We start from the raw sequence: 18,724 nt of genomic DNA on the forward strand, positions 1-18,724 counted from the left end.
TCTCTAGTAGAGTTAAAAGATTTTGCTGGAAAAAAAAAAAGATTTTGCTGAAAGGTTTTTAAGAAAGTTATTTATTTGAAGTGAACCCTCCTTGAGTTTTTATAACTTCAGTTGGATCCAACAGTGAATGCCCAGAAGTCAATAAAAAACAAATCCCTCTTTTTAAATAAAAAAAGCCATATATTTATTGCAAATCTAGAAGTACCAGAATGTCACTAATACAGAACAAATCAGCAATCCTGCTTTCATTTTCTTCCAAACATGTAAAACCTTGATTACTGACATACTGAAATTGGCATACAGTTTTTTTTTTCATGCACTTAACAGAATGGACATCGAGCAGATCGCTCAGAAACCAGTTATAAATATTAAGTTGTATTGAACATTCATAGTAAAAAATGTGGTAAAGTGCTGAAGTCATGGAAGTCTGCAAAACTGCCACAAGCTCCAAGTCCTTCTCTGGCAGTGACAGAGATTTGCTACATCCACCTTGTTTCTGGTGTGTCTGTTTTAGACGGACACTTTGTCATTTCCTCCCCTGCCCCCCCCCCAAAGTTTTACAGATTGTCCTATTTCTATGGCTGATCAAATGCTGTACAAAATGTAGCAGGTGGTGATGAACTATATGCCACTTTCATTTCAGTGCAGAGAAATATTCAAGCTTGTGTGTACCTGTAACCAACTAGGCTTGTTATATTTTTTTTCCCCCTGAGTTGTCATAAATTAACAGTAAATGATGAATAAAATGGAGCAGCGGTACTGACCATCACCTGCAGAGTGAGATTCAGGACATAGGAGTCCACCTGTTATCCTCACACTTGCCCTTTTACAGAAAAATACGCACATAGAAATACTATACATGTAGTGTAACTCCAGAAAGACAATGACCAGTTAACCTGATAACTCTGGCAGCACAGAGAAATCAAGGTTTATATATGACGTAAATTGCAACCTATAACTCGTGATGGTAAAACAAATGTCTCTGCCACCCCATGTGAAATACAGAAATGCTTCAACAGTTAGACGTATTTTTTTTTTTAAAAATCAGAAATGCTTTAACAATTCCATGAAATAGAACTCTGATCAAAGAAGATCCTCAAGTATTCTTAGGCAATAAAACAAATCATTTTAAAAAGCTAAGGCGATTTGCTCTTGTCTCCCTCTCCCCTCCCGCCCCTTTAAATCACACACGTTGCCTTGTATCAAATTGAAGAATCATTACAACTTGGCCTTTTATGAGAGTAACTTTACAAGTTAAGACATATTCTTTGAGGCATTTAAAGGATTGCAGAAAGGAGGTAAAAATTCTGCTTATGTCTTAAATTTTCTTTCTTTTGATTACTTTAATCATCCTAGAATAACTTAATAATAAATAGTGGTTTAAATTAAAGACACTACAATCATATATTTCTGAATAATTAAAAGCAACAGGAAGCACATTTTTGAATGTCATGTTGTGTATTCTGTATTGAAATACTTCTGGTAATGACTGGCCGTAAAAAGAAGTGGTAATCTTCACATTTATGAAGTTGAAGTTACATATATTTTAAAAATTTCCATTTGTTAGCCAAATGTTTGGTCTTAAACTATACTTCACTTCCATGGAATATTTGGAAAATCAAGAGGCCCGAATCTGTGAATGGAAACCTCAGTATTTTTCAAAGGGTTTTAAACAATTTGTTCGTATTTCTGAAAATGAGAAATTTTTAAAATGATGATGCAAGATTTTTTTTTCTTTTTTGGAATGGCTGATTTCACTTCAATGGCCTGGGCCAGGTGTCATTTTCTAATAAGATGATAGTTTATCACATGTGAGAGCCCTTAAAACTACTTTGCCAATTCATGTCACTATTTTAAAACCAGAATGTGAACCAGAGTCCTCCTCTAGCTGTGTATTGCTACTGAATACAGCCAGGTGTATGTACGTACGGAAAGGGTGTTTGGTTGTCTTTGTTTTAGCTGAAAAAACAAGCAAAAAAGGAAAATTTAAAAGAAAGAAGAAAAGGATGTTGGTCGTGGTGTTCACAGATACATTCCCTTTAAAGTGTAGTTGCAAGCGGGTAGAGTGGTCAGCTCCTCCACCGCCCTCGGTCCCCTGGCCCCCCGCCCTCCCCAGCCAGCAGGGCGGCCCACGTGCCCTGGAAGGGCGTCATACGGGCTCCATTCTCACAGGAGCTTTATTCTCATTCTTCCCAAGGTCCATTTCCAGGAAGTCCTCGGGGATGTCGGGTAAAGCTTTCCCCCGACGGCTCTCGGCCCTCCTTTCCCGGGCACGAGGCCGCCGGCACAGCCCCTTCTTGCACGGCCTCACGAGCGCCAGGCACACGGCGGCCACGAGCATGCCGGCGGCGCAGGAGTAGAAGGCTCTGCTGTAGATCTCGCTCTGGTCCACCAGCAGACCTGGGAGGGAGCGCCAGCATCAGTTAGCGACTCGGCCACCAACCCTCTCTCCCCCCAGGCTCCCCGCAAACTCAGCAGCTTCTTGAGTTCTTTGCCCTCCTAGCGTTATCTTGTTTTTTAAAGAAATAAAAGGGTGTGGAAGGTAGGAGTCTTGTCCCTACGGGAGAGAAAGCATAGACACACATACAGCACACTTAGCACCTGAGAAAACTCTGTCCGGGGTCTAATCGGTCCGGGGTCTAGTTGGTCCGAGTCGAGAATCTACAACATGGGGATGGTTAGACGCGTGCTTCTTTGAAAAGGTGACATCGTAAGAGACGAAAGAGTTAAGAGATACCTCGGGTATCTTTTAACATGCGGTAAAACTTCTAATCACAGTAACCTTAAGGTCCCATTTCGGGTCTAAGGCATACCACACACCCATGTCCTTCCTACGAGGAGACGTTCTGTAGTGGTCAGTGAAGTCTCTGCAAAGTGCCGTTCTGTGTTCCAGCCCCTAAAACCCCTCCCGAGATGGGAAGATGGTTTACAGAAGCCCCTTAGTGTGTTATTCCAAAAGTCAGAGGGTAACGAGGTCATAAATCCATGCACACCTCTCCAGCATTTTACAGAGCAAAGTGGTAGGAAAGGAAAGCCTGGGCCTCTTGGCTTGCAGACACAGGTTCTAATCCCAGCCTGGTCACTGATTTACTGTAGGATTATCGGCTCACTCTCTGGCTTTCAGTTGCCTCATATTTAAGTCAAGAGAGTTGGCTCAGGTAACCTCTATCCTGACACCTCTCAAGTTCTCTGCAAGTATAAAAATCAATTGATTTTTTTTTGGAGGGTGAGACCCCAACAGGGATTATAGCATAACTGACTAAAGGACTGTACACAAGGGTTTTACTTGGGGTACTTAAATTACCTGCAAGGGGTGGTCCAGCCAGTCCCGCTATACTCTGGAAGAAGACGTAGACTCCAGCCGCCGAGGACATCTTCTCGATCCCTACCACGTCATCCTCGGCGAGCAGTGGAATGTGGGTCCCTGCGACCGTCCCGACCATAATCCCGAAGAATATGCTACAGGACATCAGACCCCAGAACTCAGTTGCAAAAGTAAAGGCAAACAGAGACACAGTCAGTAAGACGACGCAGATGAGCTCGATGTAGATCTTACGGATGGGCTCTCTGTTCAGGACCAGACCCGCGCCAATCCTTCCAAACACTTCCGCGATCGCCATGGTGGATAATAAAAAAGCAGAGCGGTCCTGGTCAATGCCCAGACTGATGCCCAAGGGGATGATGTACAGAGAAGGTGCAAAGAATCCCAGGGTCACAAAGAGACCGAAGAACGCGTAACAGATAAAACTCTTCTCCTTCAAGATGGAGAAGTCCAGCAGCGGGGCCTTGGGGTCGCTCTGCTTGGAGCCGGGTTTGCCCAGGATCTGCTGGAGGTCGGCCTTGGACTCTGGGTCCATGTTTGTGTTACTAGGCACGTTTTTAGGTGAGGTAGTTAGTTCTACTCCTGAGTCAATGGAATCTATGGAGGTGCGTGTTTTCTCGTTCTCGAGCATATACTGCGCTTCTCTCCGGCTGTCGTGGCTGGTGGCTTTCGGCGTCCCCGGCCCTCTGATCACGATGGGTCTCAGCAGCGCTCCACAGACGACAATGTTCAGCTGCAGGAGGCCCACGAACAAGAGACTGTACCTCCAGCCGATGCTCTCCTTCAGCGCCATGATGGCTTGGATAGACAGGAGCGAGAGGGAAACAAAACCGGAGGTCAGAAATGGACACGAGACCCGGGAGAAAAGAGCAAGAAAGAACGGACCCAGATTTGGAAATGATTCAACACAAACGACTCAGCCGTGTGAATGCAGTCAGCAGGCACTCGGCTTCATTCCGGGTTTGGGGGCTTTTATGAGTCAAGGAGGAGGAAGGTGTATAAAGAGGAACAGAGATGCAATAAAAGTTCTCAGCCGGGGGCTCCAGAAGAGCTTTGGAGGGGCCTCTAGCCAGTTAGAGGCACAAGAAAAATTTTAAACTGACAGAAAAGGGGAAATTACCCCTCTAAGTCTGCCTGCCCTTCACTTAAATTCAACAATTAACATTCTTCTCTGTCTGCCTGCCTGTATTTGTACACATACATTAATTTTTCTGAAACTATCTGAAAAGCTTCAGACATTATGACATGTCACCCCCAAAATACTACAACACATATCTCCTTTGAACAAATCCACTGCAGTTCACCAACACATTCGCCCAGCAACGGCAGAGGAGGGGCGGAGGAGGAGGTGAATCTTAAGTCTCCGAGGTTATCTGTCTACTAGTTGTTAGTGAAATTCACATGGTCACATTAAGATAGGGAACTAAACCAGGGATAAAAATCTCACTGTGAGAGTGTCTACACATGGTGAATGAAAGTGATTTTATTGGCACAATTTAAATCCATACTGAAGATGGCTCTTGTGACCAAGGAGAGAAATAGAATTGCATGAACAATCCCAAATCAACACATCATCTCTTTGGGAACAGATGTTTTGAGCTGTACCACTGAAACTGTGCCATGTATCTTCCTATTATGTAACCTTGGACCAGTATTAAAATGTTTGAATTCCTAAAATGGAGGTTAAGGAGGACAGACCTAAAAACGTGCTGGAGAAGAGAAGACTGTTGGCCTCTCCTTCTGCGCGTGGCTGACGCCGCCTACGAGCTTGGCAATAACTAGCGGTTGGCAAAGGTCAGGGTGTCGAGGAGCCAGTCCGCTCCTCCCTGTGAACACGTGGACTGGGGTGGTCCACCTACCTGGTGCAAAAGCAAACATAGCGAAACATTCTCCTGTAGAAGCAACGGCCGTGACCACGGAGCGTCTTTTGTCAAAGTACTGTGACAGGATGGTGACAGTGGGGAGAAAACTGAAGCAATATCCCAGACCTGTGATGGAAAGTCCGAAACAGCAGTCAGAACCATGTGCTCATGGATGGCGGAAGGAGACGTTCAGAGATCTGGGATCTGTGTGTTTATTTTTAAAACGGTGAGTTCTGGGAGCTCAGTCATTCGTTCTGGAAAACAGTGCTGTCGCAAGGAAAAACAGGTTTCCTCAGAGATCTGGAGAAACTGCAACAGCTCTTTTGGGGAAGCGAAGAGTTCAAAAAAAAAAAAAAAAAAACAGAAAACTTTTTTTTTCCCCTACTCTTCTGCAATTTTTGCCCCAAATTTATATAATTTGCAATGGTCAGACTATAATTTGATATATATTATAAAATGTAGTTTTATAATAGTTTCTATGTAAGACGTCTATTTGGAAATAAGTGAGCTTTGATATGTGCAGAATATATGAAAAAATTTTAAGTGTATAAATCTTAACTAAATATAGCTGTGTATATATACACATACACATAATAATAGGTAATCCGTGAGTAATGTAGGGACTCCTTTTAAAGGGAAAAAAGTTTTCTCAGACCCCTAAGACTGAGTCAAGAGTACAGCACCCTCCCCTCCAGGTCAGGATCCTCACACCCCAACTGGGGAAATCTCGGCTAAAGAAATCCAAATCTTCCTTTGTGAAAATGGTATCTTTTGCCTGCAAACCATTGCAAAAGAGTTCTTGTTCTCATCGGTAAAGACTTGAAAAAAAAAGTCAGACAAAAAAATATTGGGCATTGAGAAGAGGTTCCCCTGCCCGCGGAGTCCATGCAACCCAGGTCAAGACCATGGATCTGGGATGCTATAAATGGTAAAGAAAGAAGAGAAAGCCAGAAAGAAGTATACTTTTGCATCTCTTCTTCCTCTTCCTTGTTCTTCAAACTAAGCATCTGGAGAAATTGTGAGCCCAGAGGGAACACTTACCAGAGATGATGCCGATGGTGATGTACATCTGGTAAACCGCCTGCGAGAAGGCTGCTATCACCATCCCTGTGCTGACCAGCAACCCTCCCGCCATCACCACCAGACGGTGTCCAAAACGGGAGCTCAGGACAGTGGAGAGGGGAGCTGCGTTAAGAGAGCAGAACGTGGTATTTTAACTCCTGGAGGCGTGCGCATTCGCTTTCATTAGATCCCATCCTTTACGCCTTGACCATGGAGGCACGATGTGAGATATATAACACATTCTGTGCAACGGTTTCTGAAAGTCAGTTCAGCTCTTACTGTAGTATTTGCTCAAGCTGGACATATATTTGGTGGGGGGGGGGGCTCCTTAAAAAGAAAGCCAGAGTAATGTATAAAACTTACATCTGTATTGTCAGATGAAAGATTTAGACTCTCCATGAACACCTATACACTTAGACATGCATTACATTTATGTTATTCTGTAATAAAAATGGGCTTTCCTAGGAGCCTGAGTCTTTTTTTTTCTTTCTTTCTTTTTTCTATACTCACTGCTTTGGATTCTTTTTAAAAAGGCTCCATTTAGGGTCAAATTCTAGCTTAGTTCCATTTCCATTTGACTTTTCTGCAAATGATATGAGTATGGTGAATTCCATCATGCATACCAGAGGGAGGACAGAGAATTCAGAGTGGCTGATGAATTACAATTGGCGTAGCTTCCATGCACGACATCCCCTCGGACATTTAAATCTGGAAAATTAGTTTCCTAGTTATATGTTACTCAGGCTACCGCTGATACTGACTTGAGTCCAATGAGATAAGGAACCATCAAGGGTTGCGGGGGGAAGGAAAAACAAGACAGTGCATGCTGGCAGAAAGAGCAAAGAAAAAAAGGACTAAATTTTGTTGGGGGTTGGTCCATACATAGCTCTTATGTTAGCAGAACACTAACATGATAATATCATGCATATAATGACACCACCAGCAGCATTGTTTTTAGGCAGTGTGTTGCCTTAAAGCACTACCTACCAGAATAATAGCATTTAGAAGAACTATCTTCTGGGATAATCTGATAGTGTATTAACTAGAGATTTCTTGTGGACTGTATTATCTTTGGTTAGGAAAGAGGGAAAAGTTCAAGTTTTGGGATTTTCTTTTTATTTAGATTACCAGATGTAAAATTTTGGTTCTAATTCGTATCTTTCCGAGAAAGTAAACATCCCGTGATCAAAAAATTAAGTATCTGAAGGCTCAAACTGGAGCTCGGAGTTCTGCAGTGAAACTCGTAGGAGATGGTATCAGGACTCCTGAGAGAAATTCTGACTTTTCCCAACAGCAAAGAACAGTGGAGCTGCCTCTTTAAGACAGTCTACAGCGGGAAACGAGCTACACTGAAAGACGGGCTTAGAAAACGTCAGAGACAGTCGTCCCATGACAGGGTATTAGGGTACAGTTAGGGAAATCTGAGGTGAGTTCAACGTCCTTGCTTTCTCAGAAAACCCTACGGTGGCCCCTGACAGATGGGTGGACTGTCATGAGACCACTCAGACATGTGGAATTAGGTCCGGATATGGGACAAAGTGAAAAATCAGTTTGTTAAGAATTCTGCTACACCCCTATTTTATTGGATGCTGTTGGCTTTGGGAGCACGGTACACCTATTAGCCAGGGAAGTCCTTTAGGGAAGCAGGTGTTTGGAATTTGGAGCGTCCCCCCTGAACAACGGTTATAATTTTCCATGATACCCTTTTACACCTTCCATCTTTCTTCCTCATGTAGCCACGTCTTCATGTTTCCAAACTGTTTCCTGAGCGCGTTTTTATGAGCCCAGGGCCCAGGAGGCAAAGTACGTTTGATGGTGCTTCTTTAGGAAATGACTACATTCCTACTGAACTGGGGTCTTCAAAATAACCTACGGTAACTGCACCTGAGGGGCCGTTTCTCCAAAATTACCTACGGGATCCTAAGAGAGTGCATACAGTAGGCGTTTAACACGTGTGTTAACCCGAAGGCAGTCACATCTGACAAATAGGCTTTTTTCTCCGGTGCCTCTTACCTCTTGCCATCCCCAACCCCTGAAAACCAGATTACTTAATCGAGGCTGGAAAGAGCCAACAGGTCATCTAAGGAGAAGCATCACGGCACAGTGAACGCCATTGCACAATAAGGCACATTGAACGTTACACGATAAGGCAGACTGAACGAGGCACGTGCTTACAGAGCATTTGAACTGAAAGGTGTACTAACCTGTAAATGTTAAGACAAACACACAAATTGATATTATCCACGAGATCCTGCTGTTAGATTCATCGAAACTGTCCATTAAGTCATTAAAGAAGACACCGAACGACTTGATGATGCCATAGGTGAAGACTTCAACGAAGAAGAAAGAAACAGCGACCACCCAGCCCCATCCTCCATCAGGCACTTGAGTATAAACATTGGCTCTGGAACAAAGCTGTGATTTCTTTTGGGTCATTCTTAATCTGAAAGAAAAAAAAAAGTTAAAGAAAAAAGTTCAGACCAGCAACGGCACGAGGCTGGATGAGTCTAACACTCTTCAGTACATGTAACAGGTAAGCACAACTTACCGCACTTCTTAGGTTGATGAATATTTGAATCATGAGCAGTTATTATAAAGTCTTTGAATAATAACAGTATCTATCCATCTATCCACCCATCTATGTGGAGCCCCCAAAGATTTTGGGAAGTTGGACTTCCAAGCTGTGGCAGTTAAATGGGAAAAACTAACTAAGCCAACATAAGGAATCCGAGCAGAATATTTAGAGACACATTGAAGGACAAAGAGTGACCACCAGACCAAGTATCGATGCTGACCTTGAACCTGAAGACAAGTCAGGTGAAGGAAGACTGAACTGGCCATAAGGACTGTTGATCAGGAATAAAGCCCAGGAAAGGAGAGGCTAAGACGACACTGATCGTACGTCTAGCACCTTCCACGGGACACATGCTTGGACGTCCTGTGCATCTCTACCTGGTGCCACTGGCCGTCCCAACCATCCAGCCACCTCTCCTCCATCCCGCTTCCTACTCAGCAACATTCTGATGAGCTAGGGTCCCATGTGGATGTACCTACATGGACAGAACATGACCATAAATCAAAATGTGGGACTTCTGTCTTCTGGGAGTTGGTTTGGGGTGAGTGAGCTCCTCCAAGTTGGTCACGACGTGGTGTATGAGAAACTGAATTTCTACACACAAGACAAGTACTCTGGAATATAGTGACCAAATCAGGCCACCAGTGTGCAGGGTCTGGATACCCAGTGAACTTAACCGGGTTACCCCTGCTTCCCTGTTCAAATGGCGACAAACATCAAAACAAGCAGACCTGTGGCGTAACACCACTCAGACACTAGATTTAACACTGGAGGGAGGGCCGTTTAAGCTAAGTCTTCTGTGATGGGCTCTAGCCCCCTAAACACTGACATTTTCAAAACCTTGGCAACTATGTATACTTTGAAACAGTCATGTGTGTTTTTAGCCCAACTAAAAATTAATCTCTCTCATAATAAATGAGTCCATGGTCTGAGAGCTCTTAATGGAAACCCACCTTGAGTTTAAGAATTCTCTACAGTGACACAGTGATCCAGGTGAATTTCCAGGATGCGTGTGTACCCTTTCCCTAGCTGTGAGTTGTGTTCACAGACTGAGGCAGGTTTTATTGATAACGGAGGGTGATTGAAGAAAAGCATGAAACCTCATCTTCCCCAGCAGTCTTGCCGATTTCTGATAAGAGGACCAAATATTCTGAATTTGCTCTAAGAATCTTAAAAAGTAGCAAATCTGACCTAGTTTCATATTGTTCATCCTACGGACAGCACCATCCCCACAGCAGCCTAGCGCTTGGGAAGGACCGTCTACTTACTTTTCGCTCTATTACGGTTAGATATTTGGTTGCATAAAATAGGGCAGGAGATGCTTTAAGAAGCTTATGCTCTCTGCAGCAAAGGCCTTTGCATTTTGATGTGTGTCAACGTGTCATCCCCGAGAGCAGGGGCAAAGGCGGGAAGGGCCGTTAAGTAGCTCAGGATGTCAGCTAAGCAACCATGGGACAGTCTGTCCTTAGTGTTCCCAGCAGGAAAGCAACTGATTTAGGATGGGAACCTGGAGCCTTCCAGCAACGGAGGTTTTCACAAGATCCCTCCTTCGTTAGACTTTCAAAATGCACCCCCAAGGTGAGGCAGCTGGGGTAGAGGAGTGACAACAGTACTGGCTTAAGATGGAGAAGACCAGGGGAAAAAAAAAGGTACTTGCCAGTGTTGGCCCCAGCATTGTACTGATCCCTTGGGAGGCGGTGTAGGAGGGAAGGAGGGGGAAGTGGTACTGGTGAGCCCACCGCTCAGGTCCTCAGCCTTCATCCTCCCATCTCATACCCCGACCGGGCCATTCCTTTGAGCCCAAGATTTCGTTACTGGTCTCTTAACAGGCTCCACGTGTCCAGCACAATTAATCTTTTTGAAATGCTGCATCGCCATGACATGCTTCTCCTCACATTTTCTCCGTGGCTGTCCTCTTTCTGAAGGATAACATCCACGGATCATGAGACACACCGCCCACCCACCCCCCAGGTGTCTGTAGCCTTATTTCTTCCTGTTCAATGATTCGACTCCCCTGCCATGACCAAAAGGGACTCCTCCCTGCCTCCTGGTCTCTCACCATCCTGCCTGTGGCCAGGCCCTTTCCCCAGGCTGGAGGGAGGTCCCCTTCCAGCTGGCACCTGTAAGACCTGCCCCATCAAGTCCTCCTACTTCCATAATGCTTCCTCTGATCGACTCAACCTAAGGGGCTCTCTTTGTGTGACAAGTATTATTTGAACAATGGGGGTATTACTGACTTGTATGCATTTATCTTAGTTGCTCAATTAAATTGTAAGCTCATAGAAAACAAAATCTGGGGTCTCTATCTCTTTGTATCCCTTTGCCCCTAAGTACCTTGCATGTGGCTTTTATTTTTTTTTTCAACAAAGTACCTACTAGGTGCCAGGGCCTTTGCCAGGCACAGGGGGACATGACTGAAAATACACAGAGATGGCTTCTGCCTCCAGGAACTTAACCGTTTGTTGATGACAAGGATCAGGAACCTTAAGACTGAAATCTATCACATTTTAAAACCATTCAGCCATGTCCTTCTGGAGTTCAGCACATTTCTGACAAGCAGTCAAGACTGAGTGGCTACTAAGTCCAAGGTTTTTTGTTTTTTTTTTTCAAATAGGACTTTTTTTTTTTTTTAACCACTACATTCTCTAAAAAATTTTTTTTCTTTATTTAAATGGAGGTACTGGGGATTGAACCCAGGATCCTGTGCATGCTAAGCACGTGCTCTACCTCTGAGCTATACCCACCACCCTGGGCACCCGTAAGATCTTAAGTTTTAATACAGGGCTCAGGACCAACTTGAATAAAAGCATATTGGGCTAAAATGTGATACAGGCCCCCTAGAGACAAGCTGAATCTCTCTCTAGCCTAAAATCACTGCAGGAGCAAGACAGAGAATCTTTTTGTCGGGTTGCATTGAGATCAGCAAGAGCAGACTGCAGTTTTTCTCTGAAGATGAGATTCCCACCCATCGCAAGGCTCTGGGTCAGGCCAGAGCTTCAGCTCTGGTGACGGGCGCCCAGGTCACACTCTATCTTTGCCTGCTGCAGTCGGTGGTTTGAATGTGCAGAATGGGTGGCATCGGGAGGAACCGGCAGCCCCGGGATGGAGTTAAAATCACAGAATGTTAAAACTGAAAGGAAACTGGGAGCCCATCTTTGGTCCATCTCCTCTTTGTAAAATCCCACTCACAAACCGAGCCCCAGAGACGGGAAGGGACTGGACAAAAATAGTCCAGAATCAAATCTCCTGCCTCCCAGGGCCCTGCTGTATTAGGACACAGAACAACATTTAGAAGTCCAGGGAAGGGAGTGTTTTATAGAGATTTCGAGGAATCAGTTTCTTTCAGAGATAAAAGCTCTCCTGGCCTTCGTGTGTAGAAATCTATGAGAACTCTTTCACTACTTAACTGTGTGACCTGGAGAAAGTCACTGTACCTCTCTGGGCCTGAGTGCTCACCAGTCAAATGAAGAGGCTGGACGTGGGAATCCTTAAAGCTCGCATCCACCTGGCTTTGGCAGCTGACACCTGACTTCTCAATCACCTGATTCCTCAGGCCAAACCTGGTGGCCCAAGGAGACCTGGGAGCTAGAAGGAAAGTGCAGATGTCAGCTGGTTCTTGCAAACGTGGGTGTAAAGGACTTGGATGTTGGTTAGATCTGATCTCAGCTGGTTGGAAGATGGTGGACTTTTGATTGCTCTACTTTTGTTTACTTTCTGAGCTCCTCCGGGGTGTTCAATTCTTTTTTATTTTTTTAACTTTGCTTTACATCTGTGCTACTCTCCAGGAGCTAGATCCAAATATAACTTTCACCTGCATTCTTAGGATTTTGGAGGACAGCTTTTTTTGGTTATTATTGCTGGGAACATCATAAAGGAAAGATGATATCCTAGCACCCACTCCTACTCCAAAGTTTACGCCTTCATCCTCCTAAAGCATCTTATGCCCTAGTATCTACATAGCTCTAAAGACCACCATATAGAATGATAATAGAATAACCTGGTTTCCAAAACATACTGGTTGATAACATCTGAATTTGGCCCGCAGGGCCACCTACGGGGCAGTCAGCTGCTCTTTCCAGAGCCCGTGCCTGGCAGTGTGCTTGGCACATGATATGTGCTCAATAAAACTTCACTTAAACAAAGTATGCATCTTGGGGCGCTCCTGATGCAATGTGCCACTCTATCCTTGTAAAACCCAGTCACCAAGTGAGGAAGTCCCTGCTTGCAGAATAAATCCTTCCCTGGCCTCTCCTTTCCTTTGCCTGTTCACCCAGCAGACCAACTGGCTTAGCGAAGGGTCAGCGTCTACAAAGCAGGAAACAAAGGCCTGCTGCTTAGAGGGCTCTGTAAACTCCAGGACATGGAAATGTCTGTTTTGGCTTTATGGGCATGTGAATTTATCTGATGGGAAGGGATATTAGTTTACTGTGTGGGGAGATAGTGGGTGAGGTAAGCTGAGCGACCCTGCGGCCTTGGGAGAATCACTCTGCTCCCTTTCAGTGTCATCAAGAAGTGAACAGGGGAGCTGAACTAGACTGGGATGACCTCAGATCTCTTTCTGCCCTAAAAATCTACATTTCTCTGATAGCCTTTGACCCTGACTTGCTCTAAGTTACCCTTTCATCTTTCTCAATTCATGTTGGGAGTCCTCTGACGCCAGGCCCATGGGTTTGTCTTCTTGAGGCCCTTCTGCATTATTTGTTGAATTTCTCTTTACCATTAACTGGCTGCACAATCTTGGGGAAATCACTTAATTCTTAAATTTCATCCTCGGTAAAAGCAGGGGTGAGACAGGGTGCTGTGGAGGGTAAAATGCCATGATTCTGAATGAGGGTTCCCGGCAGCCATCTCTCCTTCACCCTTCTTCCAAAGCAAGTATAACAACAAAATTCACAGTCACTTTGGAGTATTTCCTATAAGCATTTGGTCAGCTAATCTTAAATAAATGAGTATCCTGCCAAAACTGAGAAATCTGTTATATCTGGGAATTCCACTGCAGTTGGATTTGTTGAGAAAAAGCTTTGCTCTAGAGGCATGAAGAATGCAAAATATTGGACTATTATAGACCATCAGAGTGTTAGTCCAGGGTCAGTTCAGAGCAAAGTTCAAAATGCAGGCTTTGGATGGAAGTGGTGATGGCTGCTGGTGCGGCCAGCGTTGAGCAAATCCTCAGCTAACGCACTGCCAATCTCCATTCTTCTTAAAGGCGTAGCCTGGAGAACAGCTTTCGACAAGTTGTTTCCAGCCCTAGTTGTCAAAACCAGTCTGTATTTAGGTAAAGTTCATTTCGGTTCTCTTATTAAGAAAAAAAATCTGAATCCTAACCTGGACAGCCACCTCAGCAGCTGTGAATCACTGGATTTAGAACCGATTCATCCATTTTACAAGATGATGGTGTTGAAACCTGAGCCCCTAATTTAAGTGTCCTCCTCAGGAGTTCCACTGAGGAAAGTCCTTTTTGGGAAACCACAGAAGGAAAACTCAGGGTTAGTGGTACTCATTAAGATAGAAGGAGCTTTTCCACTTGGCTGCATTGTTTATTTACATACTGTAACTCTCTATCTTGGACGCGTTTCCCTTAATTATGAAAAGAGGTATTTCTATACCCACCAGGCAGGATGTATTGTTGACCCCAAAAATGCCACGTACTGGTGCTTGGCACATGGGAGATGCATCACTTAGAGCCACTTAGAGATTTCTGCATAGTACTTGGTTATTTTGTTGTTTCTGTTGTTGAAAACAAGACCCTCCACTTACTATGATTTGCAAAACAGTAAGGGTACTGAGAAATCTCATTCCCAGGGTGGAAACCATCTCCTTCGAGAAAGCGCTGGCACGGAGTGTCTATAACTGTGCAAACAAAACCAGCTTCCAGGTTGACAAGTTGTAATTGCTCTTCCCCAGTTAACTCCAGGGAGCTTTTTCTAAGACTAATGCCCCCCGTATTTGGTGACATTTTCGTGTCACCGACGAAACTTCTATCACCTGTCTGCTGCGGTAGCATGGGTGTTTAGGTTTTTAGAAAGAAAGAAAGGAATAAAGAAAGGAATAAAGGAAGGGAATAAAGGAAAGAAAGGAAGAAAGGAAGAAAGAAAGAAAGAAAGAAAGAAAGAGGACGAACAGAAGGAAATAACCCATTTCCTCTGCAAAACCATCCTCCCTCGCTAGAGAACCGCTCGGCTACACGGGCGCTTTCCTGTGGTTGGCAGCCCCGGGAACCTTGGAAGTTGAACGGGACCAGCCTTCATCCGCTGACAGCTCTGACGGTCAAGGTGGACGATCTGCTCTCAGCAGGGAAATCCCTGACTTCCCTGGGAGAAGGGGGGTGTCACGTTGGCCACCCCCGGTGTGTGTGTCGGGTGAGGGGCGACCGAGAACCCCACTTTCCCTCGCACTGCCTCCGTGGCCGCCCTGCGTGCGCGCGCGAGCCTGGGGAAGGTACCTCTGACATTTCGCTCTTGTGACGCGCAGGCAACTTCATGCGGAAAATCCATGCTGGGGGCTGAGCACGGCGCCCCCACTCGCCCGACGGCCCGCAGCCCCTAACCCGGGGCCGGGGGCACTAAAAAGGCCAAATCTGCCTTTTAGGTATTCTCCGGACCCCAACTGTACCGGAGCCACCGACATGCAACTCTCGGCTGCCCACACTGGCGAGAGCGCGTCATCCCGGTGGCCCTGAGCATTCCCAACTGTCAAAGAGATTTTTTCGGAATAACCTCTCCAAAATGTTAAGCTGTTAAGTGGTTTCCTCTTCCTCCCTCCAACCTCCTCACCACCCTCCAAAAACTCCCAACACAGATTAAAAAAAAAACCCACACCCCACCATTAAACTTTTAAACATGTAAAATAATAAAACCAACTCACCAAGTTAGAAGGGAAGAGAATAAACCCCAAAAGGCTCCCAATAAGGCGGAGGCTTGGCCTCCCCCTCCTTATAAGCCGCTCGGTAACATGAGAAAGGATTAACCCCTTAGGGCGTGGGCCTGAGCCTATGGCAAGTTGGCTCCGGCGGGTGAGCACCGGGCGCCCGGCCCACCGGGCCCCGGCCCCGGCCCCCACCCGCTCCCGCGCCTTGGGCACCCGGACCGCGCCCGCCCCCGCCCCCCTCCCCGGCCGCCTGCGCCCGGGCCGTGCGTGCTGCTGCCCGCGCCCCGGCCCCGCGTTGCTTCCTATCTCTTATCCTATACCGGCTGCAGCCGGTCTCCGCCGGCCTCGGGGGCGCGCCGCCGCCGACCATGTGCTGCGAGCGCGGAGCGCCGCCAAGGAGGGGGGCCGGCCTGGCGCGCGCGCGCCGGCCCACGTGGACGGGGCCGTGTCGGGAGCGCGCCCGCCCAGGGCCGGGGCTGGGGGTCACGGAAGGTAACGGCGTCGCTGTCCCCGATCCGCCGCGGGGTCCCGCGGGGCCACCCCCGCCCTTGTCGCCGGGGTCCCAGGCATGCGGCCCCCAGGCGTCTCTAGCCGGGCGCGGCTCTGCGCGCCTGGCCAGACCAGACCCCGGCGCTCCGCTGCACTGTAAGCCGGGAGCGCCGATACCCACTCTGCGGGCACCTCCGGCCGGGAGCGCTCGGGGCTCCGGGGCCCCCTCCCTTCCCGCAGCCCCCCAGGCAACCCTCCCAGCCCCGCCCGCGCCCGGAGGGTTTGGGCTCCCGGCTGCGGCGGCTCTGCGCCCGCCCCGGGCAGAACAGGTTCCTTCCAGTTTGGGTGTGAGCTGTGCGCGCGGCTCCGCGGACCCCTAGTTCCTCCTCCTGCGCCCACTTCCCCCGATTTCGTCAACTCGCGCACCCCCACGGTTCCCCTTGGCTGGGGGTGGAGTGCCGCAGTGGGCCCCAGGGAGCTGGCGGCCCGGCTGCCACGGGGACTTTGCTTTACCCCCTCTGCTGCTGCTGCAGCAGCAGGAGCAGCAGCAACAGCATCGCGTTGTGCGAAAGGGATGTGTTTGAGCAGCCGGGCTGAGTCAGCATCCCCGGCCCGGGGCGCGCGCACATCCTCCCCGCCTGGCGGGAGGCGACGTCCATACAGGTGCATGGATGCCTAACTCGCAGGGAGCGCAGGTAGGGGAGGGACCCTGATGCTGTGGGGGTACAGTGCCCCTCATCCCGAGGTCCTCGACCCCAAGATTACGGTAAACTCAGCAGATGATGTGCGGGAAACCTCACTTACGAGCTCGGGACAAAGCAGTGTGTTAGGTCCCAGGCATTTCGGAGCCTGCGGGGCGCAGAGTTGGCTTCCTGGTCTCCACCTCACATCCCCAGGGCCTATCTGAGACCTGCTCGGAAGCAGAGGCCTCATTCTCCACATTCCTCTGCGGACTTTGGCACTGGCGGCTCCCTTCATTGGGGTTTGGGGAGTGTGTTTCTCATGTCAGAAACTCGAGAGAGCCTGGTTTGGGAGTGCGTGCACGGAGGGTTGCCACCGGGAGGAATAGGCGATTTGAATTTTGATTTAAAAAAAAAATCCCTTTGCAGTCGCTCCTGATTTCTCTTACAATTTTGGGATAGGGTCTACCGACTGGGTTAAATGCCATCCTGTGCTGTTAACAAGCTCTGGCGTGGGTTAGGTGGGGGGCAGGTATGTTGGCGCGAAGTGCCTTGTTGCGACCAGCACTGTACAGCGGGGACCACTGATGAGCTTTGCAACCTCGCTGGAGTAACCCGATTTCTTGGGGCGTCAACTTCCAAATCTATAAAAGGGGGACAATCGTGGTATTCCCAGAAACGAAGGGTTTACTTTATGATGCCAGTGAAGCACGGATCAACAGTGACTGGCATATGGTAAGACCTCACTAGCCAGTAGCTGTTAACGTCACTGCCGTTCATGGTTGATCAAGTCTGGTAGCTGACTCCAGCCCGCACCTGCACGCGATCCTTTTCGAGCTGTTCTTCGAAGAATTCGCACGTAGGATGAAAACACTTAATGCTAACATAGGAGGGACTGTAAATGTAATCTTTGATATTTAGGGTTTTATCCTGCGTTAGGACCTGTCACTGCACTTAGATGGAAATGCCATATTTAAAATGACACAGCACAGTATGTGCTGTGTCCTGCTTAGGAACTTAAGAGTGTAGCTCATTATTTATAGCTGAGGGATTCTAAGCCAGTCACAAAAGATCTTGGTGCTCCAGCTGCTTGGTTTTAAAAATTAGACAAATAATGCAAAAAGCCCTAGGGGTGAATGAATGATTGGGGAAGTGACATCTGAGTATTTGACCAAGTGATATGACTGGCTGCTGGGGGGCATAACTGTAATGATAATTAATAATAATAATAATAATAATAATAATAATAATAATAATAATAATAATAATAATAATAATAATAATAATAATAAACAACTACTGTTTCTATTAATATTAATTATACCTATTATTAGTTTTTTGCACTTTTGGCTTGTTCCCAACACTGTATTAGGTACCATTCATGGGATCTAATTTTAACCCCATCAGCAACCTTCTGCAGTTGATGCTCATCCCCATTTCACAGATGAGAAAAGTTTTGGCACAGAGCCCTGGTGGGATCCCCCCGAGGTTTAGACACACTGGCTTTTTTTTTTTTTTTTTTTTTTTTTTTTTTGCAGCTAGAGCTCATCCAAAGATGACATTGGCTACCCGCATTGGACGACAAAGAGGTGTCTGGAAACTCAACCTCTGTCCGGTCTTGTAGCCACACACCAGTGACTTTTGCCCGCCCTGGTTAGTGGCTGGCTTCACCTTGTTTCCTCCATGCTAGTGAGACCAAGCGTGAAAACCCCTGCTTTTTTCACTCCTTGAGGGAGAGCAAGGGAGGAAAGCACGACGTTACCATGCTAATCAACCCCCCCTACCCTCTAAACAAAACTAACTCTGTTTAGTTCTAAATGCAAACAAAAGGACCTTTGGAGTCTGGAGTACAGAACCAGAAAAATCA

At 46.8% G+C, this 18,724-nt stretch overlaps 2 protein-coding genes across 11 annotated transcripts in view; one reads left to right on the forward strand and one right to left on the reverse strand.

Moving 5' to 3' along the window:
- ARSG (arylsulfatase G) overlaps positions 1-18,724 on the forward strand; it is a 108,238-nt gene that overhangs the window by 8,348 nt on the left and 81,166 nt on the right. The window contains exon 1 of one of the 7 annotated variants that reach the window (XM_074343536.1): positions 16,063-16,180. The exons of 4 other annotated variants lie outside the window; for them this stretch is intronic. The gene's annotated coding sequence lies outside the window, so the exon portion shown is untranslated. Of the gene's footprint in view, positions 1-16,062; positions 16,181-16,245; positions 16,873-18,724 lie in introns of those variants that run through there. 2 more of the 7 variants (XM_074343535.1, XM_074343538.1) reach the window with 2 other exon arrangements.
- On the reverse strand, positions 54-17,102 carry SLC16A6 (solute carrier family 16 member 6). 4 transcript variants are annotated; one of them, XM_074343545.1, is made up of 7 exons: positions 15,686-15,732; positions 12,278-12,406; positions 8,451-8,689; positions 6,226-6,369; positions 5,182-5,310; positions 3,305-4,120; positions 54-2,400 (listed from the first exon to the last, which is right to left on the reverse strand). In XM_074343545.1, the coding sequence occupies exons 3-7, from the start codon at positions 8,680-8,682 to the stop codon at positions 2,150-2,152; spliced, it is 1,572 nt and encodes a 523-aa protein (XP_074199646.1). In that variant the 5' UTR covers positions 8,683-8,689; positions 12,278-12,406; positions 15,686-15,732; the 3' UTR covers positions 54-2,149. The 4 variants fall into 4 exon arrangements, with proteins under 4 accessions (XP_074199646.1, XP_010946934.1, XP_010946933.1 ...); XM_010948632.3 differs by lacking the exons at positions 12,278-12,406; positions 15,686-15,732 and adding an exon at positions 16,982-17,102; XM_010948631.3 differs by lacking the exon at positions 12,278-12,406 and having other exon boundaries at positions 15,686-15,820.

Source organism: Camelus bactrianus, chromosome 16 (genome assembly GCF_048773025.1).
Source record: "Camelus bactrianus isolate YW-2024 breed Bactrian camel chromosome 16, ASM4877302v1, whole genome shotgun sequence".
NCBI lineage: Eukaryota > Metazoa > Chordata > Mammalia > Artiodactyla > Camelidae > Camelus > Camelus bactrianus.